Source organism: Colobus angolensis, unplaced genomic scaffold, assembly GCF_000951035.1.
Source record: "Colobus angolensis palliatus isolate OR3802 unplaced genomic scaffold, Cang.pa_1.0 Scaffold2, whole genome shotgun sequence".
In the NCBI taxonomy this organism is placed as follows: domain Eukaryota; kingdom Metazoa; phylum Chordata; class Mammalia; order Primates; family Cercopithecidae; genus Colobus; species Colobus angolensis.
The window spans coordinates 23570857-23594558 of record NW_012115154.1 but is presented as its reverse complement, the minus strand read 5'-3'; the positions used below and the strand labels follow the sequence as shown (position 1 = coordinate 23594558).

The 23702-nt window shown below is 49.4% G+C and overlaps 1 protein-coding gene across 3 annotated transcripts in view; it reads left to right on the top strand.

Annotated features, from left to right (window-relative positions):
• Nucleotides 1-23702, top strand: part of CNPY1 (canopy FGF signaling regulator 1) — a 106733-nt gene that overhangs the window by 75326 nt on the left and 7705 nt on the right. Inside the window, exon 4 of one of the 3 annotated variants that reach the window (XM_011941541.1) lies at nt 338-422. In XM_011941541.1, the coding sequence (XP_011796931.1) occupies nt 338-375 (38 nt within the window). In that variant the 3' untranslated portion in view covers nt 376-422. Of the gene's footprint in view, nt 1-337; nt 2311-23702 lie in introns of those variants that run through there. The other 2 variants (XM_011941540.1, XM_011941539.1) reach the window with 2 other exon arrangements.

Genomic DNA, 23702 nt, shown 5'->3' with positions numbered 1-23702 from the left:
GCCCCTTACAAGCTGTGGAATATCTCTGAGTGGAGCCATGGGTGAAATGACACCATATCTTGGCCTTGCTTTAAAATCCTCCAGCCAAAAAAGACTGGAATATGAGGCAAGAACAGCAGTGTTGATCTTTGTTGAAGTTGGGTTTGGGGTGCAGGGGAATAGATTACATCCTTCTTTCTGCTTTGGGGTAATTTCTATAATAACATTTTGGGAAAATTTCCATAATAAAAGGTTTTAAAATATGCTTCCACCAGAATGATGTTTTTGCATAACATAAATTACTTAATGGGCTGGTGTCTAAAGTAATAATGATGCTATCTAATTTTTTTTTTTCCAGATCTGTGTGAAACTTCTGCTAATCATACTGAGCTCTAGGAGTGCCGTGCTGCTAGTTGTAGAGAGGAGTAAAGTCACACCCAAAGGTCAATGTCTGCATTTTATGTTTGCATGTTATCTTTCATGATAAGAAATTTTGTCTCTTGTTTATACCGTGTTTGTCTCCGTTTATGATTTATTTTGAAAATCTGTTGTTTGACATCATGACAAACCCTGAGTTTTTTTTATAGGTGAAGCTGAGGAGTACATGAAACTTAAATTAACCTTTGCAGATTTTGATGAATCAAGCTTGACAATAAAGGATTTAATTCTGTATTGGGGGAAAAGTAAAGACATTTCATAAACAAAATAGGGATTTCTTAATGTATGCTGTTTATTTTATAACAGTGTATGTGCACATATACAAGTGCAGTAGCTATCTGATAAGAACTGGATTTGAATTCTCAAATACTTGATTGTCTACAAATTTAAGGAAATACATGGCAACAAATTCAAAATGTGGTCTTCTGGGTGAGATATGGCTATTGGTGAAAGAAACAAACTCACTTTTTATCAGGAATGAAATTTAAATTTTTAGAAACCACAAGTTTAAAAACTCATCTCTAAAGTTTAGTGGAATGTGTAAAAACTAATTAATGCTTTAATTTATAGTAAACAATAATTGTATTGGCCTCACAAACACCAATCTGAGTTTAAATGGTTTAGAAAGTTGATTTATTATTGCATCATGTGTTAAAAGATGACGCTAGTGATTGTGTTTTGTTTTGCTCCAAACTCTTCTGGTTTGTTTGTTTTCCTTCTAAAGGTTTTTTTTTTTTTTCTTTTGGCTCACATTTAGCGTGTTGAGTTTACTACTAAATAATTTTCCATTCTTCTACAGGAATGGAAAGAGAGTTGGGACCTGGTGGGAAATTATCCTTTGACCACACTTATATACAAAGTCTAGTAATAATCACTCCCGAAAATTTCTTTATCTCTGTTAAATTTGCATTCAATGGAATCTGACTTTAGTGATGAAAAATGTCAGAGTATATTCTACACCAGTTTCTACAAAGAGATTCTCATTGTCTTTGGTGACAATCAAGTGGGAAGGATGCTACACATTCTGCCCGGAAGACCTAAAACTCTTTGCCATATTGTTAGTTGCTTAAAAAGCACATTATGTGTTTAAATCATTCTCCTGACTCTTCAGCAGGAAACAATCCTTATATTTAGGAAAATTTACCAAAGCTAAGGGGAAGGGCTTTCCGTGCCCCCTCCCCACCTCAACTCTGATTAAAAGTTAGTAAGTTAATATCACTTAATTATTTGGGTGCTTTTTTTTTTGTCTTGTCTGTAGCTGCTTAAGTATGATGGCTCCTTACATAGGCCAACGAACTGGCACTCTAGCTGACACACGATGGAAATAGAACTGAATAATAATTAACACTATTTTCCAGTAGGGTGGGACAATTGTTATTTAAAACATAGTCCCTATAGCTTTATTTAAATGTACCTCGTTAAGGTTAATTTGGCATTTAAAGTAGTAAATCAGGAACATTTTCCTAACTTGGGTTTTCTTGGGAAATGCACTAAACAGGAAAATTATTCCCGAAAACCTGGTGACTTTCACAGGAACATGGTGGGAACTGTGACTCTAAGTAAGCTTCACTGAAAAATGTTAGCAGTTGTAATTGTAGAAGTGTTGCCAAATTTGTTTTCCTACTCTCATTGATCATCATTAAAAATTCTCAAATGTAGACAATACTAACACTAATTATAGAAATTAAGAAAATGTGGACTCCTGTTTGTGACTAAACAGACGTGGGGAGGTGCACCTCCTGTCACTGAGGGGTGCCTTTCATTGACAGTGATGCTTTGCTTTGAATGGAGAGGGCCTGGAACCTTGACTTACAGCGAATAGCTGAGGTTTTGCTAAATATGGCATTTCAGTGTTTTTCTTGGGTTTCCCATTAAAAATAGTCTTGTGTCTTGTAAATTTTGAATATCTCATGACTGGTATATTTTTTCTTTCCAGAATTTTTTTCCAGATCAAACTTGCTAAACTCATGTAAACGTTTGTAGCTTATGAAGTTACTGATTAGACCTGTATTGGCGTGATAAGGCACAAGCCACTGGATTTCTCATGGCTGCAGGAAGTCTTAGGCTCCCCTGTGGGTCACTGTTCGGTGGTGCTGCTTTTGCTTGTGAACAATGAGATACAGTAGCTCCTCACTTTAGCATCCTTCTAGCCACCTCGGTGCCTTGTAAGTCACATTTATTGACCAAAACCGAAATAAAAACAAGTCATGGGGAGGAAACAGAAACAAAATAAAAGAAACAAGGCAACGTTATGGTGTGAGAGAAAAGATTCTCAGAGTTGATGAAAAGCGACTTAATTCTATGTCCAAAAATAATCCCGGGAGAAACACGGGGTAGGGTGTGTAATGCTTATTAAAATAATGAGGAGAGAAGACCCATTTGAGGCTAGATGGTTTCAAATTGTTCTCTTATGAGATGGTTGGTTTGGGTCTCCATGAAGACATGTGAACCTGTTCTCATAAAAAAAAAAAAAAAAAAGACCAAATTGGCTGAGATGTCCAGTTTATTTTTTGTGATGTGGATTACTATTTGCTAAGAACAAGCCAAGGACAATGAATCCGTTTTACCGAGGAGTGGAGAGTGGGATTGTGCTGAAGTCCCAAACGGGAAAGATCAATACTTTATTTACTAAGACAACCCCCCAAAAAAATAGAGTCAATAGCTGGCTGTGCTTTTTTATCTGTTTCTTGGCTTAGGTTGGTATTTATTCACATATGTAATCACTTTATCTAAATAAAAAATGATAAACTATATATCAAGCTTAAAATTCAGATTGTCATGGAATATGAGAAAAGTCATTTTCTGATGTGATTTTGTGGTCTGTTTTAAAACTTGGTACGAATTTGTGAGGTAATCTTAAATGTGCTGAAGCTCACGCAATAGGATATTGTATAGTTTGATACCAAGACGCAATTAACAATGATACGAAACCATCACACTATGAATGTACCTGTGAGATACAAGTGTGTTTTTATTATGATTCCCTAGCTAAAATTTAATTCCCCTTTATACGTTTCTTAAATTCCTCAAATTAGTTGCTTTTAGACCAAGAAACCAAGTGGATAAAAAGATCAAATGCAATAAATGAAATGGAATTATGGAAGTCGTAAAAATGTACTGCCCTTACGTGACCTAGGGAAAGATACAGTAAATGATATTGCTCTCATGCGAAGTTTGACTTGTTGCCCCTTCCCCTAAACGTGTGTTTGCTGAGGAGAGAGGCTCTGCTCTTTGTGGTCCACTTTTCACGATCTGCCCTAAGGACAGGAGGTGGTGATGATATTTAATATAATATTGGCTCATTCACTTGTGGGGTCATCACCAGAAACATGGGGCTTTGCTTCAGAAGGACAGTTTGTGGAAGAAGAGTCTTGGAAGTCACATACAGCTCTCTGCCCTTCCAGATTCTTCAGGATAGTCCAAAAATAGATGGATGGATAAAGAGATAAACAGATAGATAGAAACATGGAAATGTAGATACATGCATACAAACACACGGACACGGACATACATAATAGAGAGGACACAGGGAGATTGGCTAGAGCTTCGAATTTCCAGTGTGGAGATCTCAGGGAAAAAACAGGGTCTTTATTTTTTAAAATTCCTTAATTAAAGAAACATTCCTGTGCTCCTTATCTTGGAGAATTATCTCCGGATTTTCATGAAAGAAAAAAATTGCAGTGGACATAAAAAAGATTCTACCCTCTGCCACAGTAAGATATTCGTAAAACATATTTATTATGAAGTTGCTGGAAAACAAAAATGCCTTGAGGCTGCACTGGAACTAGCATAGACTCTTACAGTGTGTGTCACTATATGGAACATGGATTTCAGTAAACCACAGATTAAATAATTTCCCTCTAAAGCATAGTAGCACAGTGTAAAAGCCCAGTACAGTAAGGTGAGCAGTTTGATAGAGAGTCCTGCTCCCTCAAAACCACAGGGCAGGGGGAAGTTCGCAAATCATGAGCTTAGTGAATCCAAGATGTGACCCAGAGGGACATGGCCTTCCCGTGGAGCTGATAAGGGCTCCAGTAACTTTCTTCTCCTTTTGGGATTGTTAACACACCAGCATCTAGGGAAGGCAGGTTATGTACTGAAGCATCGGATGCCCAGTGTCAGCTGATTAAGCATGGCCAGGGCTCAGAAAGATCTGGTATACTCTAAGTAAGAATGTGAATAGCTGTCTCAAACTTTAGGAATAACAAGAATAGCTGTCTCAAACTTTAGGAATAACAAGGTTGGCACCTGAAAAGTTAGACTGTACTCCTGATATTTTATATTAAGGGTTTGCCTCATAGCAGCTTTCTGAATAAGTGGGAATTTCTCTACAGCGTATTCTCTGATATTGGCCGATAAAAGGTGACTGTAATCCACGAGGCGACACCATTGTTAACAGAGAGAGAGAAGATTTCAATCAGGTGATTTTCATTGTCTGATAGAAGTAATCTTCATGGCTCTGTTGTTCTTCATCAAAGGGCGCTGATGAAGCACCTTCATGCCCTGTGGTTTACAGAAGAAAGCAGAGAACCAAAAAATAGACTATTTGGTCCTTATTAAAAATGGACCCTATGTAAAGCAATGTGGTATTAAAACAGAGTGAAATCTAATACAAATGTGGCTTCAACAAGTGTTATTAAATTATTAGACCTTCAGGTAAAAATATACCCTTGAATTGCTTTTACATGCAATCAAAGGCATGATGAAATATTAAGGCCCTAAGATATAAATATAAAGGCCCTTTAGGGTTGTGGGTGCGTGCATGTTTTGAAGCAGTGCCCCTAAATGATAAACAGAAGATGTTGCAGGTTAGCTCAGTTTTGCATATGCTGTGGATGCTGACACCTTGACCAATTTCGAGAGTGGAAGCCCCACTGGGAATCCTCACTCGATTCCAGGGATCTGAGTCAACTGTGCCTGGTGGAGCTCGTGTGTGCCCATGGGTGTGGTGTGGCTCTCTCTTTCCAAACTGCAAAAATCCCAGCCATTTTTGTGAGCATGCCCTGGCCCTATGGCAAGATCCCGCTGTAGAAAGACGGCTGTGTCGAGGTTGGAAGAGAGGGCTGATTGCAGCAAATCCCTTTCTGAAACAAAGCCCAGTAAAAGATGCTGCTCCGCCTTACTAACCGGTGTGATGCACTAGGGCTTCAGAAAGAAACACGTTTGGTTTTTTTGTTGTTGTTAAGAAATGCTTTCCTTTGTACCTGATAACTGAGTCTCAAGTCCAAGAAAACGATAGCATCTCTAGTTCTTGTGCTTCCCTTCTAGTAACTAGTGATTTATCAACAGACCAGGGGCATTTTCTCCTGTGCACCGACAGTGTTAAGTAAGGTACCATTGGCCTTATGCCTCAGCCCAGGCGGCAGCAGGCGCAGAGGCCCCAACCTGGGCCCTGCACAGGCCAGCTGGGTGACCCAGCCCAGGGCCGGCAGGCCCAGGCGGAGCCCCTGGGCACAGGCAGTGAGGGCAGAGAGCCCAGGCTGGCTGCCGCGGCATCTGTGCCTCGGGATCCCCTGACTGTCCTGCATTCCTGCTCCGGGCAGTCCATGCTCTTGAGCGTAGGCTATCCTCACCCCGCCAATGTAGATCCCGAAGGAACAGACATCACAGCATAGGTTCAAACAAAGCTTTATCTCCGGGAGGATGGTGAGCCTACTGCTTCCTTCCCATTCATTCTCACATTGATTTGTACCTGGGAAAGGCCCCAGCACAGCTCAGGGCCCTTCTCGCGGCTGGCAGAATGAGTCCGCGCTCCCAGTTAGTTGTGAGTTACCACTGTCCCCACTGGAGGAGCGCTTCCCCCTGGGCGTGATCCGAATGGAACCTGTGGTGCAGAATCCTGAGAAAGGGCTGGGGGAGCCTCCCGGTGATCCAGTCCCGCACCCCTGGCTTGGGGGCAGTGCACCTCAGCCCCTCCAGGACTGTGGAACAGTCGGGTGGGGTCTTGCAGCTGAGCTTGGTAGCCGATGATGGTTTGCAAGTAACCACCGCTCCTCTCTGAGATTCCTCTTGGTTTAATCTTCCGCACAGAACTCAGATGCCCAGTGGGTGCTTCTGAGCGCCCGGCCCCCTAAAACCTGCCGTGCTCACTGTTCTGAACACACTCACGCTTGCCCTTGGCCTTTTTGGGTTTGTGCTTAAATAAGCAAATACTCGGGAAGCCCTAGTGCACCTGAGGCCCCATGCTGGGTGCTGAGAAGGATACGGCAGTGGTGCAGGGGGGGCACAGAGGTCCTCATGGGGAGAGGAGCCCCCCAGGTCAGACCAGCATAGCAGGAGGGCGACCTGTGGTGCGGCCTGGTGAGGACATTTAGTGTGGAGGGTGGTGCTCTGTTCAGTTGGACAGGGCCTCCATTCTGAGCTACCAGGAGAGCAGGGACCACGAAAGACTAGGCCACTGGCTGTCTGGAAGCACTTACACAAAACACCAAAATTGGAGAACTTTAAGTCAAAAAACGTGTTCTTTGATTGGGTGGGCTGTGGTAGCCATGAGGGAAGGAGGCCAGGCCAAAAGCTCCAGTGACGTCAGGGAATAAGGGAGCCCCTTGGAGTCTCTCGCTGAGAGTGAAGGAGTAAGATCAGGAGGACTCAGTACCTGCTAGGAGGACCCAGGAGGGGACTTCCTCCACACCTCGATGGTGGCCCTGGACTCCTCATCCAGCTGGAAGGACCCAGGAGGGGACTTCCCCCGACCCCACCCCTGATAGTGGCCTGGAGTGCCTCACCCAGCTGGGAAGATCCAGAAGGGAACTTTCCTCCCAACCCCACCCATGGTGGCCCAGAATGCCTCACCCGGCCAGGCTTTGTCCTAGCCCAAAAACCAGGGCAAGTGTTCCCAGGCTGTGTGACAGAGAACTTTTTCCTGAGCTCAGGCAGGGACTTGGTTTTGCAGGAGGACTAAGAGTGTTGGGAATCTCCAGGCACCGCCCCCTGCGCACGCCACTGCGTCGACCCCAGGGGCCGTGCCTGGGACAGGATGTCCACAGGAAGTGCCCTCGGGTAGCCCGGAGACCTTGGAGGACGGGAGCTGTGAAATTTCAAGCTAAACACAGACTCTGACTGGAAGGTCGCTGCACCTGTCTCGGCACACATGCACTCGGTGGTGGGCCTGAAGCCAGTTTGCATCCTGGTAGCTTCCCTTTGAAAACCAGGCCTAGGGAGTATGTCTCCAACACAGGCTGGTGCCTGAGAGTCCTGGGTCGGGGAATTCTTTCCTTCCAAGATATCACTGCCACTGCGTGGAGCTCCTCACTGAGGCCTGCTTCGACAGCGAGCTCAGCCTCCTGCCTCGTGCCCACTGAGGGGATGTTTCTGATTCCTTCTATTGCATCCACTTCAGAGACCAACTCATGCTCATCTGAGCCTCCTCCCTTGCTGCAGATGCAGCTGGACTGTCCCGGCTGCCCTCCCCAACCCTTCAGAGGAGCAGGGTGGGCCTGTGTGAGCCTTGCTCTGGGGAGCCTTGAGACTCTGCTCCTCTGGAGGGATATTTGGACCAGAGCAGGCCCAGCCTGGATGGGGCAGGCAGTCTCTACCACCTCAGGCTGCTCAGGCAGGAAAACTATGGAGGAAAAGGGCTCTTTAGCTTGGGTTTCTTATTTAAAACCAGATAAAACAAAATGAAAATTGGAAAAATATATATTTTTTCTTATAAGAGAAATACAAACATTTAGAAAACACATTTTAAAAACATGAAAATAAAAATTCTCAAAATTTCATCATCCAAGTAATTGTTTACATCATATATATACACATGCAAATCTGTTAATACATGTGTGTGTATATACACACATCTATAAATTAGATTATATCTTATCCACTGTATTATGACCTGGCCTTTTCACTTGATGTATTGTGAATCTGTCTTCATGTCACTCAAATTCTTCTACAGCATAAAATTTAATGGCTGCAAAGTGTTTATTTCACATATTGCAAGCCACATTTATTTAACAAATCTCCTGTATTAGGCCGTTTCGATTATTTTCAAGTGTTTATTATTGAGAACAATGCAGAGATTAATTTTTGTAAGAGAATATTTAGCAAATTCAAGAATATTTCCGTCAGCTAAAATTGCAGAGGTGAAAGGCTCCCAGGGGAAGTCAGTGCTGGGAAGCTGGTGATGGTGGGAGAGGCTGGCTTAGGGCAGGCCAGGCTTCCACCCGTGGTGCCAGGTTTCTTGCTGCTCTAGGAAGGTCTAGGGAGACTTGGACCCACATTTCCAGTGACTCTGAGTCCTCCAGGGAGACCTGGCACCGGACAGGTGAGGAGGCAGAAGAGTCCTGCCATGGGAAATTTCCATCCTCAGTTCCAGGACAGGGAACCTGGAGGGACCCGAACCCCCGCCCGCCCACACTCTGCAGCAGGACTGTTAGCTGAGCCTCGGCCAGGTGAGTCCAGCGCGCCACAGCTCCTGCTAGCGCAGCAATGGTGGCGAGCTCAGCATTGCCCTTTACAGTTTATACGTCCCTCCCGAGGGCACTATTTTATTTCATCCTTGTACAAATTTTGTAGAGAAGTGCCATTTTCATCTCCACCTTGGAAAGAACAAACCAGGGTCTGGAGACTTACAAGTGGCCCAGGTCAAAGGCCAGATTCCTGGCTCTGCAGCACGCCCGTGCCTCCCTGAGGGGCCGCTCAGGCGGAGAAAGACCCCAGACCTGGGCTTCCTGCCCTCCCTGCTGTCATGGGCCAGATCCTATAAATGCAGTGGTTGGACCAGACAGTGCCTGCGGCCCTGGGCTCTGACACAGGAACAGGGTGTCAGGAGATCCAGGCTGCAGGGCTCTGCACTCGGATGTGGTGGGGTCACACATCAGCACTGAAGCATTTCCTTTGAGAAGACCATGACTTTCTGGGCAGCCCGGCGGCTGCTCATTAGGACAGGTTGGACGTGGGCTTGTCCGTGGTGACATCTCTCTTAAAGATCGTAGTGTGAACCTGTGTGCCAACGAGAGGCAGGAGGGCACCCTGAGAACACATACTGCAAAGGTGTGCTGGGGGCCCAGCGTCATGGCTGCAGCAGAGCAGACCACGGAACCAGCGCTCACTCCCAGGCCTCCGTGGCAGCACAAGGCGTTTGGGGTCCCTGAGGCCCCACATGGCCCGGTGGTGGGGAACAGAAACAGCACCCACATGTTACTGCTGACCCAGAGAGGAACGCAGGGCCAAGTGTGTCAGAAATCCTCCTTGTGGGGACTGACTCCTTTGAATACAAATAATTTTATAGTGTGGCCACAGGGTCAAACCCTTTACCTGGCACAGCTATTGATTGTATGGATTCCTCAGCGTTGTAGCAGTGATTTGTTGACCTTACTTTTCCTCCTTTTTTTTTGCTCTAGAGAGCTGACGTCCTTTTAGCAAATATTCATTTCGCCTTTCCATATTCTTGTAAACCAGAGCTTCTTCACCTTTCTTAATGCCATGGATCTTTTGGGCAGCCGTGGGAAGCCTACTCACATACCCTTCTGAGATGAATATATTTAAATGCATGCAATAAGATACACAGTATTTCAAGGGAACCAGTCAGATTTAAATAGTTACAAAATGTATTTTCATTGTGATGCATTTTTTTTTACTAATATCTTTAATAACAAGATGTAGCAGCAGGTCTATTGGCCAGTTTTGAAGTAGTGAGGAGCAGAAATGATATTCTGAGATATCTGTAGGTATAACATGATATGAAAATATCTGTGGTTTAAATCAGCCGCAATGTCACAGGCACTGCTAAACCCTGCAAGGGTTTGATGTCTACTTCATAATGAAAAGAATCAGTGGATTCCAGTTAGAGATTGACTAGTAAAAACAAGGATGAACTTTTCCCATGCAAGTTCACAGGATCCAGATTTAAAACACCTGCTTTAAAGTAAACAGAAATAAGTAGTCTTGTTTAGAGGAGCCTGAAACACAGAGAGGCTGAGTGTTTGGTCCAAGACAGCATAGCAAATTAGAGCTTCTGTTGAATACATTGCCTGGCCGGTGCCATCTCCAGATTTTTCCTCATTAACTCTCGGTCTTAAAATGAATACTAATCTGGAAGTTTCATCCTAAAATGCTTCCAAAAAGACTAATTGACTATATTTACTCCTCAAATGATGAAGACTACTGGTGAATTTACAAGACTTTTAAAGGAGCATTTTAGAAACTAGGAAAAGGGTTATAATTTACAATTCAAACCCAAATCACACACAGAATTGTTCAATTAGGGAGGATTAGAAGATTCATTTTTATCAGAGAAAATCTTGAAAATCCAATGTCCAGTGCTCAGTTTTGGTCACGTGATAAAATTAGTGACAAGACTGTTTGAAGAAATCCTTCAGACCAACATCCACACTTAAAGGAAATGGACATTTCTGCAGAAGTTAGCTGTAAGCTCCATTTATTGTGGCAGAGGGGACCATGACCATTGGGTCCTCAGGGGCCACAATAGTTCACAAAATAAAGTGCTCTGGAGGCAGTGGTCTTCCCAAATACAGACTGATTTCATAGACTTCTAGTAATGTATACCAAATAGAATGGAATGGTCTGCAGTTATTTCCTCATTTAACTAATAATCTAAATGAAAGCGTGGGTAATGTGACTCTTTCACGCTATCGTAAATCAAAAGTATAAGTTCTCATAGCGATTTCTTTTCCACGACTGCCAAGGTTGTTGCGTGATACCAGAGTCACCTTTCCATAATAAAGACGTCCTAACCCATTCACAGTGAACCTTCCCAGGAGGAAACGAACTCTCCCTCTCTGACATTTCCGGACTGGATTCCTCTGTCTGTCCCCTGACTTTCATCTCGGCTCTATTTCTTTCTGCCTCCCCCCGTCCTCTGAGTCTCAGCCATGGATAACCCTATAGCCCCTTCTCCTGCTTCGCGGAGACAGTTGAGAGAGGCCGATGTCAGCTTGAGTCTGGAAATTTGCCGCGTACAGAGATGGCATCCAGAATGCCTAGGGGGTCCCTGCGCCCTCAGCCCCCCACATCACCAGGTCCCTCTCCTCTCTGCCCCCAGCTTCCTCTTCCTTCCTGCTTCCTGCCCTGCTTGTTTCTTCCCTCTTGGATTAACCCTTCCCCCTCTCTCAGCATTTTCCTTTCTCCTTCCAGTTTTTTTATCCCGGTATTCAAGTACATCTGGGTATTTCCAAAGCAAGCCGGGTGGGGCCAGGAAAGGAGCTGCCCACGGAGACCTGGTGTGGTGAGGACACTGCTTCAGGCCGGAGGGATGGTCCTGGGCTGTGTGCTGGACCCCTTGGCTTCAGTTTTTGTAAAAACCCGGTAAAATCTAGGGTCGACGGGATGGTGTCTGAGTTACTTTGATTACTCCACGATTCCGTGAACTCCCAGCGCCCACTCCCACGTGCTGTGGTGGTAGCCGTCTCTCAACCGCCCCTGTCCAGCCTGGGTCATGTTTCTCAGCCTCATCCCTGGAGGTCTGTCTGTCCACCTGTTTCCCACCTGGTGTCTCCCTGCCTATTGGGTTCCCACACCCTGGTCCCAGGAACCCCTCTGCTGCAGCCTCTGCCCCCCCCCCGACCCCCTGCGGTCTCTACACCCACTGCGGCCACACCCTTCCTCCACCTGGTCGCCCTGGTAGCTGTGTCTTGTCACTGATGCTCTTCACTCTCATGGCTTTTGTTGATCGTCTCCTTCTTTTTCCCTTCTGTTTCTGTGGGGCTTTCTAAACTGTTTGCTCATTTCAACAAAAAAGAAAAAAAATCCATCTTCCGCATTACCCCATTCTCTCCTGCCCTAGCAAGTCCTATAAGCGTGTTTCCTGTAGGCCGAGCCGGATGCCTGAGGCCAACCATGGCAACAGCCGGGGTACAGGGGGTGGAGCCCGGAGCCGGCCAGGGCAGCTCATCCAAGCCTCGTCTTCCCCTTCTCACGGAGGGAGGGCCGGACGGAGCAGCCCAGGACTCCCAGGGGATGAAAGAACATTCCAGAAACACAGCCCCTTGTGGCAGGCTTTTAGGCAGCTCCAGTTTACCGGGTGCTGCAGGGGGGCAGAGGGGAGTTTCCGATTCCTGGAGAAATCGCTCCTTGCTCCTTGGTGACACTTGCTGCTAATAATATTAATTGTAAGTGTGTGAAGACAGTACCAGCAGAGAAACCAAACAACCCCTTGTAGCAGTCCTGGTGTAGCGGTCCTGGTGTAGTGGTCCTGGTGTAGCGGTCCTGGTGTAGAGGAAGAATTTCAGCCTCGCCCAAGGCCTGGTCTGTTCCTGTGAGGACTTCTTCCCTGATCCTTTTCCTTCTGAAGCCATAGCCTTCTCTGATTTGCCTGCAAGGGCTACCCTGGAACAGTTGAGGAGCCCCATTGTCCCTCATCCCTGCGGGCACGGGGGCAGGACCCTCCCTAGCCCAGGCTCCTGATTAGAAATGTAAAAGAGTTTCTCCTGCAGGAGCAGATGCCCCGCCACTTCCTGAGAGGTCCCTCCTTTTCTCTTCCCAGGGCACACAGAAGACGCAGCCATGCGTGCAGCTGGGAGGGCCATTCAGCGCCCTGCCCTTCCTGGGCTCTGCAGTGGCCAGGGTAGCTGCGTTCAGCCTCTGTTTCTGGTGGCTTCTGAAGCATGAAGGCCTGGGCAGTGGCTCTCAGGACAATCCTCCCTGGGCGGGGCAAGGCCGGGAGCTGGGCCCCTGTCCCCACAGTTCTGTGTCCTGGGTTCCCTCCTGTGATGGGAGGCTGTGACTGAGGGAGCCTCCCCTCGGCAGTGTGAAAGTGACCACACTCTTCTGTCCTGCCAGGGAAGCTTGGTGGTCCCAGCCGGTGCTGCTCCCCTGGTATGTGGCAAGGAGAGCCTGGATGCTGCCTCTCTCCCACTGCCTGGCAAGCTGGATACAGCCTGGGCCCAAAGAGGACAGACACAGAGCCCCGGGAGGAGCCAGCCTGCCCCACCAGCTCTGGGCACAGATCTGCTTCACAGCTCTGGCTTCCACGGCTCTGCGTGTGGCTGCGATTCCCTTCATGCCCAGTGCAGGTCCTCACCCTTCTGTCCCAGCCTCAAAGTGGCGGCCTCCCTCCCACCCGCTGCCAGAGAAGTCTCTAAAAGCAGTCCTATGATCACGTTGCCCTGCATGCCTCTGCTGGCTCTCGATGCACCCAAATGAGTCTGGGCCTCCACGCTGTCCCTCCAGCTTTGCCTTTGTGTACCTGGCATCACCGGGCAATGGCATGATTCTTCCCCTCCCTGGGCAGTGCCTAGAGTCCCCTTCCCGGCCTTACCAGCCCCGGTCTCAATCCACACAAGCCTTGTCTACCCACAGAGTCCAGGCCCCTGCTCATGGAGGCCTGCCCTGGAGGGGCAGGACAGGGCAGCATCCCGAGGGTTGGCCTCAACAGCATCTCCAGGAGGCTGAGACCTGGCTGAAGCCGGGAGGCGGGCACCCAGGTTCCCTGAGAGTGCTCCTGCAGGAGTGTGTGTGTGGCGGGGAGATCTTGTTCCCAGACCCCTATGCTCCTGAGCTCTGGGAGGCCGGTCGTACCTGCCCCACCCAGCACAGTGCCTTGCTTGTCAGGAGGGAAACTCAGCCCTGAAGTCCCCGTGGAGGCTGGAGCCTCAGCGTCTCCTCCCGTAAGAAGGATGGAATCGCAGCTGCCTCGCAGAGCTGTGGTGAGGGGTTGCTGTAACTTCAAGCACACAGCACAACACCTGGCACATGGCACGCAGCCGTGTCAGTTCTAAGACACACGTGGAGCTTATCATTCAAAGGGAGCTGCTTGAGAAGTTGCGGGGAGTGGGCGGGGCAGCAGACATAAGACGAGCCAGCCAGATTTGGGGGTCTCCAGCTCCTGTTGTTATAGAAAACGCCCAGCAAATAGTATTTATAGACTGAGTAAAATTTTAAGCAGCCGGGTTTCTTACCAGACTAAATGGGAAGTGGCAGGGAGCGGCCAAGTAACAAATGTGACATGCAAGGATCTGTAGGTGGTGAGAGGGTCCCAGACTGGGCCAGGGCTGGAAGATGGCTGTGGAGGCAGCGAAGGCAGAACCCCTGCAGAGGGAAGAGCTCGCTGTGCAGGACATTTCCAAAGGGCGTGGCTGGCGTGGCTTGGGCAGTCACCTCACCCTGCCAGTGTCCCCCACAGGGAGGTGGTGACAGCCCTTTTGTCCCTCTCAGGGTTGCAGGAGGAATGAGATGAAGGGCTCCTCCTCACAGTGCTTAGAGAATAAAATGGGAGGATGCGGCCTTGCCCCACTGGGTCCAGGCCTGGGGTGGGGTGTCCCTTTGGCTGCAGGGATGGGTGTCAACAGCAGCTGAGCACCAAGGGCAGGAGGACCTGGGCTCAGAGGGCGAGGAACTGGCCCACACTGGGCTGAAGGATGGGGCCAGGGTGCTGGACAGAAGGACGATGGTCGAGGGTGGGCCAGGGGATCTCTGCCGCCTTCCTGCACACCTGGAGGGATGACTCCTGGGCAAGGGCCACCAGGGTACCTGTCTTGGGCAAAAAGTTAATTTTCCGGCAAAAGGAGACTATTTTAGCTTGGAGACCAGTTTACCCTACCCAAGACCAAACACCACCCAAATGCACACCTGCCCTCCCCCTCAGCTGGGAGCCTCCAGGGGCACAGACCTTTAAGCAGAGTGCAGTCTGACAGCCCAGTGCCCCATTAATGTGTGAGTGACCACAGCCAGCTGCTGCCTGAGTTCTTCCTGCCACCAGGCACTGAGCACTAGCGGACTGTCAGCGCCCTTGTGAGTACAGAGGCTCGGGCCAAGATCACCCCACCCAGGTGATAGAGTTAGGAGGAAAGCCCAGCGCGAGTCCAGATGGCAACGCAGTGGGCTGGGGAGAGGGCAGGGCTGAAGAAGGGATGAGGGTCGTCCTGCAGCCCCCAGGCCAGATCAGGGAGCAGGAGGAGGAGACCCTGCTGCTGAGCAGCACCCAGGATGCCCTTGGGTTTCCCACGCTGGCTGGAGGACTTGGAGAGGTGTGGGGACAATAGAAGACAATGGCTTTGTATAAGCAGAGATGCAGACTTGTGCAACAGTAATAACGACGGCTCATGTTTCCCCAGCGCTTCACGCGCCAGGGCTGTCCTAAGCTTTTCGTGAACATGATTTCCTTTAATCTTCATAACAGCCAGGCAAAGTAGGCACCATCATTTCTCCTTTACAGAGGAGGAAACTGAGGTCTGGAGGCTAACGGCTGGACCCAGCCGGGGCTGGCTGTAAGCCTGTGTCCCTCCACGCCCTGTCCTGGGTAGAGGGCCCCACACCCACTTCCTCCTCAGAGAAGCCACTGTTCCGGTGTGATCGGAGGGAGGGGCAGGACCTCTTGCAGCTCCTTGCTGTCCATAGTCCCTGGGTACCGATGGGCGCCTGCGGGAGATAGCGTGGTGGGTGCCTGGGTGCCGAAGGAGAGAGGGAATGACCCGGGGTCTCCTGCTGCCGGGAGGACATCATGCCCTGCCGGGAGGCCCAGACCACGACTATGAAAACCAGCAAATAACAAGCACTGGTGAAGATGGGGAGGAGCTGGGGCCCTTGTACCCTGTGAGTGGGAGTGAAAAATGGCTCAGCCACCGTGGAATGCTGGATGATGGCTTCCCAAAAAACTAAACCTAGAATTACTGTATGGTCCACATTTCCATGGCTGGATGTATATGCCCCAAATAACAGAAACACGATTTTTAAAAAGAGGGCCACACCACAGACGATGTCTTAGTGCCAGAGGCTGAAGGGGGTCAGAGGAGGGCCAGCAGTAGGGGCCACGCCATCTCCTGGGAGCTCCTCAGGGCTCCCTGTACCCCAAGAATAGCTGACACTCGCCTGTGGTGTTGAGAGAATGGGGACTTGAGTAGGCAGCTGAGCTCAGTACGTGGTCTCCACCCTCTCACCACAGACCCCTGGGGGCGTACAGTCCTGATGAACATCCTTCCGATCCGGATTAAATAGCCCGTGTTGGGTTTCGATGGCCTGGCTCAGCTCACTGAGGGCCAGGACTCCTTCCCTCCTCCCTGAGTCCCACACTTGGAGCCAGCAACTTGCTGCCTGGTCGGAGCACATTCCCAGCCTCCTCGTGCTTGAGTGTGACCACGTGGTGACATGTTCTCAAGGAAGGTCAGGCCTGGCCTCCAGACGCCGGCCTTGCCACCTCGCCACACCTCCAGCAGCAGAGGCTGGACAGTGAGGCCACTCACAACTTCAGCAGGGGCAGATGGCAGCGAGGCCCTGGGGACGAGGAGAGCCGTGCTCTCCAGCACAGTAGCCACGAGCCCCATGTGCCACTTTATTAAAACCAATTCACATTAAATAAAATGTAAAATTCATTTCCTCAGTTGCACTAGCTCAATTCAAATGCCCAGTAGCCACAGGGACTGGTGGCCACGGTATGGGACAGCACCTGCTCAGGTCTCTTCTGTCGCCACAGAAAGTCTATCAGGCCACACCCAGGAGGAGCCTGGCTTTCCTTTTTTTTTTTTTTCTTTTTTGAGATGGAGCCTGGCTCTGTCACCCAGACTGGAGTACAGTGGCGCAATCTCAGCTCACTGCAAGCTCCACCTACCAGGTTCGCGACATTCTCCTGCCTCAGCCTCCTGAGTAGCTGGGACTACAGGTGCCCACCACCTCTCCCAGCTACTTTTTTGTATTTTTAGTACAGACAGGGTTTCACTGTGTTAGCCAGGATGATCTCGATCTCCTGACCTTGTGATCTGCCAGCCTCGTCCTCCCGAAGTGCTAGGATTACAGGCTTGAGCTACCGTGCCCGGCCGAGCCTGGGTTTCTAAATGACCCCTAGGAACACAGCTGCCCCATGGTCTGGGGCCCGTTAACAGCAGAAGGATGTCGTGACAGAAGTAAATTCCTGCGTTCCCTAGGTCACTGTATTTTGGGGACACTCTGTTAAGGCACCCAAACTTTACAGATATGTATTTGTGGATGGATGTATTTATACATATGTATCGTGGATGTATGTATTTCTGAATGCATATGTGTTTGTTGTAGGCCTATTCGTGTGTATATAAATCAGGTCTCAAATGTGTAGGTGGGTGCTATTGTGACTGAGAAAATGCAGAGCCTCTTAAAGGCCCCTTGGAGCTCAGAGTTGCTTTTTGACTTTGTATGTTTTCTCAGAAAGTACTAAAAATAAACTACCATCTGGTTACAGACCTCGAAGTCTGTGGATATTAAAAATATATATATATTTTTTGAAATGGAGTCTCACTCTGTCCCCCAGGCTGCAGTGCAGTGGCGTGATCTCAGCTCACTGCAACCTCTGCCTCCTGAGTTCAAGCGATTCTCCTGCTTCAGCCTCCTGAGTGACTGGGATTACAGGCAACCACCACCACCACACCCAGTGAATTTTTGTATTTTTAGTGGAGACAGGGTTTCACCATGTTGGCCACGCTGGACTTGAACTCCTGACCTCAGGTGATCCGCCCACCTCAGCCTCCAAAAGTGCTGGGATTAGTCTTGAGCCACTGCACCCAGCCAAAAAGAGATCTTTGTACCTGCAAAGTTTGGGAATCACGGAACCAGATGAGAGCGACAAGCAGGGTCTGTGGATGAACCAGATGAGAGCGACAAGCAGGGTCTGTGGAGGAGACCGAGGCCTCCCGGGTTGGTTTCTTGCCCCCTGCTGTGCCCGGAGCTGCCATGGGCACTGCTGGATTTTGCCCACTGGCCTGGGCACAAAGCAATAGGTGAAGGGGATGATTTGAAGTGGGCAAGGCACACAAGAGTCCCCAGCTGAGGAAAGCACTCAGTTTCCCATCCCTGTTTTACAGATGCCAAACCTGAGGCACAGAGAGGTTGAGTCCCATTCCCAGGGGCACACAGCTAGGAGAGGCACAGTCAAGCTTCAGAGCCTGGCCCCAGCCCCACTCTGGACACCTCGGTGGTGGCTGGAGTGACACATGAAGCTGCAGCAATGGAGGCGTGTCTTGCTTCTTTGAGGCCTCACCCCTGAACTAGGAAAAATCTCCCTTTACCCCGGGTCTCCCCAGCCTGCCAGGCACCTGCTACCCTTTGTTCAGGCTGTCAGATAACAGGCAATCGTGCGCTTAGTTCTCTCTGATGTGAACACCTCCGCTGGGAATTCTCAGCGACAGTCAAGAAATTAATTTTGTATAGGTCAACAAGCACCTTGTGCTAAGTAAGAATGATTCTCTGTCCTTCCCAGGCCACCGCGACGGGGACGTGGTGAACAGAGCCACGTCTGTCCAGTGGGAGCTCAGTGCTGCTGTATCTCTGTATCACCTCCCGGAGCCCTGGACCCCCTGTAGCCAATGAGGGCCGAAGGGCCGAGTGAATAGCCTCTGGCCCTAGAATCCTCCCCCATGAAGAACACCCTTTTCTGACCCCCTCTTTGGGGTTCCACTAGACCTGACTGTAGACACAGCACGGGGACCCATAGAGGGGCTGGGGTTCGAGTCGGACATGCAAACCTTCCTGAGTAACTGTGACCTCAGGGAGGACAGAGAACTCAGCAGGAGTTGGGGAGGGGTGAGTGAGATGGGGAGGGGGCTTTGTGGGGGGAGATGCAGCCTACAGAGAAGCGACAGAGCCAGAGCAGGAGTTTGGAAGAACCCAGGATGTGCTGTTGGCAAGGAAAAGCCGGCCTTGGGGGATAGTGGAGGACCTGCTGGCTTCCTGAAGCCAAAGTTGCCCAGGTGCAGCCGCTGAGGGTGGGCGGCCACTGGGGGTGGAGTGCGGGTCCGATGGATGTCAGCAGGTGGATAATTGTTATTAAATCTGAGCCCAAAGGCAGGAGTTGGGCAGGTGGTAAAATCATCCCTCCTGGGATGGAAACAGGGCCCCAGGGAATTAGCAAAGGGACAGTGTCCTTTGGGTTAGGCCAGAGGAGGGGACAGTGACTGAACAGGAGGATAGAGGAGGCCCTGGCAGTCATGGGGGGCTGCCCCAGCCATGTGTCAGGCTAACCCAGTCCCTACATCCCTCCTTCTCAGCAGGGTCCTGGGCTGAGGTTCCAGGGCTGAGGTCTGCAAGGGTGGCCCCGCTCCCAGCTCCTTGGGAGCAGTCCATGCATCATTCAAGTCATTGGCTCAGAAAAAGCATATGACCCCATGTGAGCCAATGAGGCATCCACAAATGTTCACTGGGAGCTGCTGGAACCTGATGGGGGTTCCTCTCCTCCAGATACAAACCAGGAAGCTCACGGGCTGATTTCGCTGGAGGCCAAGTTGTACCCAGGCAAGGAGGAAGCCTCAGAATTAAACCTAAACTGTGGAAGGCAAAGGGAAGAGACCAAAAGAAACCAGCCTCTGGGGACATTGTTGAGCCTTGGTCAAACCCTACCTGAAGCCCATCTGGCTGCTGGACTTTGGGGTTGGTGGATCAAGAATTCCCCTTTGTTGTCTGAGCCCATTTGGGTTGGTCTTTTCTGTGACTGTGATGAAGCTGGCCTGACAGCTGTAAGTCCATTTTACATGAAGCAATGCCTACAAGGCTGGACAACACGCTTTCCCTCAAAGGCCTTAGGCGCTGGTGTGATCACTGTATTCAAAAGCGCCACCGAATTCATCCTTCTGTGTGCTCATCCTGGACTTCCTCAGTGAACAGGTGGCGAAGCACAGCTGCCATCAGGCTGAGGCCCTCACATTTGGGCGCTTAAGGCCTCGTACTCAGTGCAGGGAGCCGGCCACACCAAGGAAGACGACTACAGTGTGTGCAGGGAAAAAAGTGGGAGGTATTCCTGTTTGTTAAGAATTGTTCCCAAATTTGGTTTCTTCTCCCACCCTGAAAGCTGGAGGCTGGCCGGGTGCAGTTGGCGGGATTGAGGATCGTGCTGTGGCACCAGCCTGGCAAAAGGGCTGTGGGGGTTCCCTAGACCTTGGACCTTGTGTACCAGCCCTGAACTTCCCTAAGAGCCCTGCTGGCCTTGAAGGTCACCAGCCCCCTTCCTGGTCTTAGAGACTGGGAGTCACCCCCCAACATCCTTTAAACAGCAGGGGATGGAAACTCAGAGGCTCTGAGTGGCTGCCCAGTTAGTTCCCCAAAAGCCTGTGGGAAGCTGTTATGTCCTCTTTTTCACCGCATCACGGTTTGATTTCTGGTCCTCAAAGCAATTACCATTTGGCATCAAACAGGGAAACAGATAGAGCCTCACCCCCACAAACGCCTCACTCACACGCATGCATGGACATGCGCACACCCACATGCGTGCACACTGCCGCTCGCCCATGTGTCTGTCGTGACAGGGAGCTGTCTTTCCTACTCCAGCGGTCATCCTGCTGGCAGATGACCAGGTCCCAGGCAGTGGCAATGCGGCACAGCTGCAGGAGACCCAGAGCTGCCTGGGCTGTCCACAGTGACCTGGGCCTCAGCTGCAGCTGCAGCTTCCAGCATAGCCACTTAGACAGGGCCAGACTTTTTTTTTTTTTTTTTTAACAAACTTGAAGCTCACTGTGTGGTCAAAGATGTGGTTTGCGAGTGCCCAGGGCAGGATTCCCACTGCGGAGACTCCTGTACATCCGGTATGAGGCAGCATATTGCGTGCAACACATTCTGGTCTTTTTGTCTCCCTCCAGAAGAGGCTCCACTTATGTGCTAGGCTTTAAGAGGCGGGACGTACCAAAAGGAAGTCTCCAAAACACAGCCCTGTCGAACACCTCTTGACTTGATTCTTCACAGGAGTTCCTTCTATCACTGTATATTGTTGGATGCCAGTCCCCAGTCCTTCCTCTACGAGGAGGCAGTGGAAGGAACGGTTGAACCTCTTGCACACACAGACCTGAGACTCCCCGGCTCTCTCTGTGGGCCACAGGATGGGCTTCAGTTATGGCAAGTAACAATTTTGTTATTGTGGTTTTTACATTGATTTGGAACATCGTGTTACACAGAATGCTGAAACTGAAAAAGACAGGATGAGTCACCTTTGCCCCGTCTCCTCTTCAAGTCTGATCCTAATTGAATGGAGAGTGCAAGCTGCACGCTAAGATTTGCAGAACAAAGGCCTCCCCGCCCACGAGATCCTCATGGCCTTGCCTCAGTCCCCGAAATCCCGCTATTAGCCTCCCTCACTAGAATAAGGCATTAGCACAGAAGCCCACGTTGGGGGAAAAGAAAATCAATACAGCGTGGAAGAGAAAGCAGGAAGCCATGGAGGGAGGGAGAGACTGAGGCCCCGGTTGGAAGGACTTCGTTTGTGATAAGAACAGAGAGGAAAAGCAGCAAGAAGGAAAAGTTGCTGTACACTTTGGGTCTGGACATCAAAGAAACAAAGGAAATGCTTAGATTCAGAGTGGCACGTGGGTAGGAAAAAGTCCTACTTTCCTGTCTTGGGGGACACCACTATCTCCCCGTGTAAGTGACCAGTGCTCCCCAAGTGGCCCTCTCCTGGCATTTCACTGAGACACAAGCTCGCTGAAAGCTGGGGCTTACCTGACTGTGTGCCCCCTGCACTCCCAGGACTGAGACCTGCGTCCAGCCCCTGCTGGATACCCAGTGAAGGTTGATGGCATGAGCGAACGAGCTTCTCCGTCTGCCCGAAGTGTGACGGACACCTTCTCCTAGAGCCACCCATTTCACACATGAGGCAAGTCTGTCAAGTCTACTCCTGAAAATCCTGGTATTTTCTCTACTTCTCTATGGTATTTTTAATGTTTCCATGAGGCAGTATTCTTGCACTGGAAAGCAGCTTGAATGAGGACTTGGAAAGCCCCCACTTGCCTCTGAAGGCATCATGGGTGGGGCTACTCAGGAAGCTGACACAGAGCAGAGCTGAGCGTGTTCTGAGCATATTCTGTGTTCTAAGCATTTTCTGAGCACGTTCTGAGCGTGCTCTGAGTGTGTTCTGAACATATTCGGAGAGTGTTCTGAACATGTTCTGAGCATGTTCCGAGCATGTTCTGTGTTCTGAGCCTGTTCTGTGTTCTGAGCATGTTTTGAGTGTGTTCTGAGTATGTTCTGAGCATGTTCTGAGCATTTTCTGAGCATGTTCTAAGTGTTCTGAACATGTTCTGAACATGTTCTATGTTCTGAGCCTGTTCTGAGTGTGTTCTGAACGTGTTCTGAGTGTGTTCTGAGCATGTTCTGAGCCTGTTCCGAGCATGTTCTGGGTGTGTTCTGAGCATGTTCTGAGTGTGTTCTGAGGGTGTTCTGAGAGTGTTGTATGTTCCGAATGTGTTCTGAGCCTCTTCTGTGTTCTGAGCATGTTCTGAGCCTGTTCCGAGCATGTTCTGGGTGTGTTCTGAGCATGTTCTGAGTGTGTTCTGAGGGTGTTCTGAGAGTGTTGTATGTTCCGAATGTGTTCTGAGCCTCTTCTGTGTTCTGAGCATGTTTTGAGCATGTTCTGAGCATGTTCCGAGCATGTTCTAAGTGTGTTCTGACATGTTCTAAGTGTGTTCCGAGTGTATTCTGAGCATGTTCCGAGTGTGTTCTGAGCCTGTTCTGAGCATGTTCTGAGCATGTTGAGTGTGTTCCAAACCTGTTCTGCACGTGTTCTGAGCATGTTCTGAGTGTGTTCTGAGTGTGTTCCAAGCGTGTTCTGACTGTTCTGAACATGTTCTGAGAACGTGTTCTGAGTGTGTTCTGAGCATGTTCTGTGTTCTGAGCCTGTTCTGAGCATGTTCTGAATGTGTTCTAAGTGTGTTCTGAGCATGTTCTGAGCACATTCTGAGCGTGTTATGAGCATGTTCTGAGCATGTTCCGAGCATGTTCTGGGTGTGTTCTGAGCCTGTTCTGAGCATGTTCTGTGTTCTGAGCATGTTCTGAGTGTGTTCTGAGGGTGTTCTGAGAGTGTTGTGTGTTCCGAATGTGTTCTGATTCTCTTCTGGGTGTGTTCTGAGCATGTTTTGAGCATGTTCTGAGCATGTTCTAAGTGTGTTCTGACATGTTCTAAGTGTGTTCTGAGTGTGTTCCGAGCATGTTCTGAGTGTGTTCTGAACCTGTTCTGGGCGTGTTCTGAGCATGTTCCGAGTGCGTTCTGAGCCTGTTCTCCTGTTCTGAGCGTGTTCTGAGCATGTTCTGAGCGTGTTCCGAGTGTGTTCTGAGCCTGTTCTCCTGTTCTGAGCGTGTTCTGAGCATGTTCTGAGTGTGTTCTGAGTGTGTTCTGAGCCTGTTCTCCTGTTCTGAGCGTGTTCTGAGCATGTTCTGAGTGTGTTCCAAACCTGTTCTGCACGTGTTCTGAGCATGTTCTGAGTGTGTTCTGAGCCTGTTCTGAGCATGTTCTAAGCGTGTTCCGAGTGTGTTCTGAGCATGTTCCGAGTGTGTTCTGAGCCTGTTCTCCTGTTCTGAGCGTGTTCTGAGCATGTTCTGAGTGTGTTCCAAACCTGTTCTGCATGTGTTCTGAGCATGTTCTGAGTGTGTTCTGAGTGTGTTCTGAGCCTGTT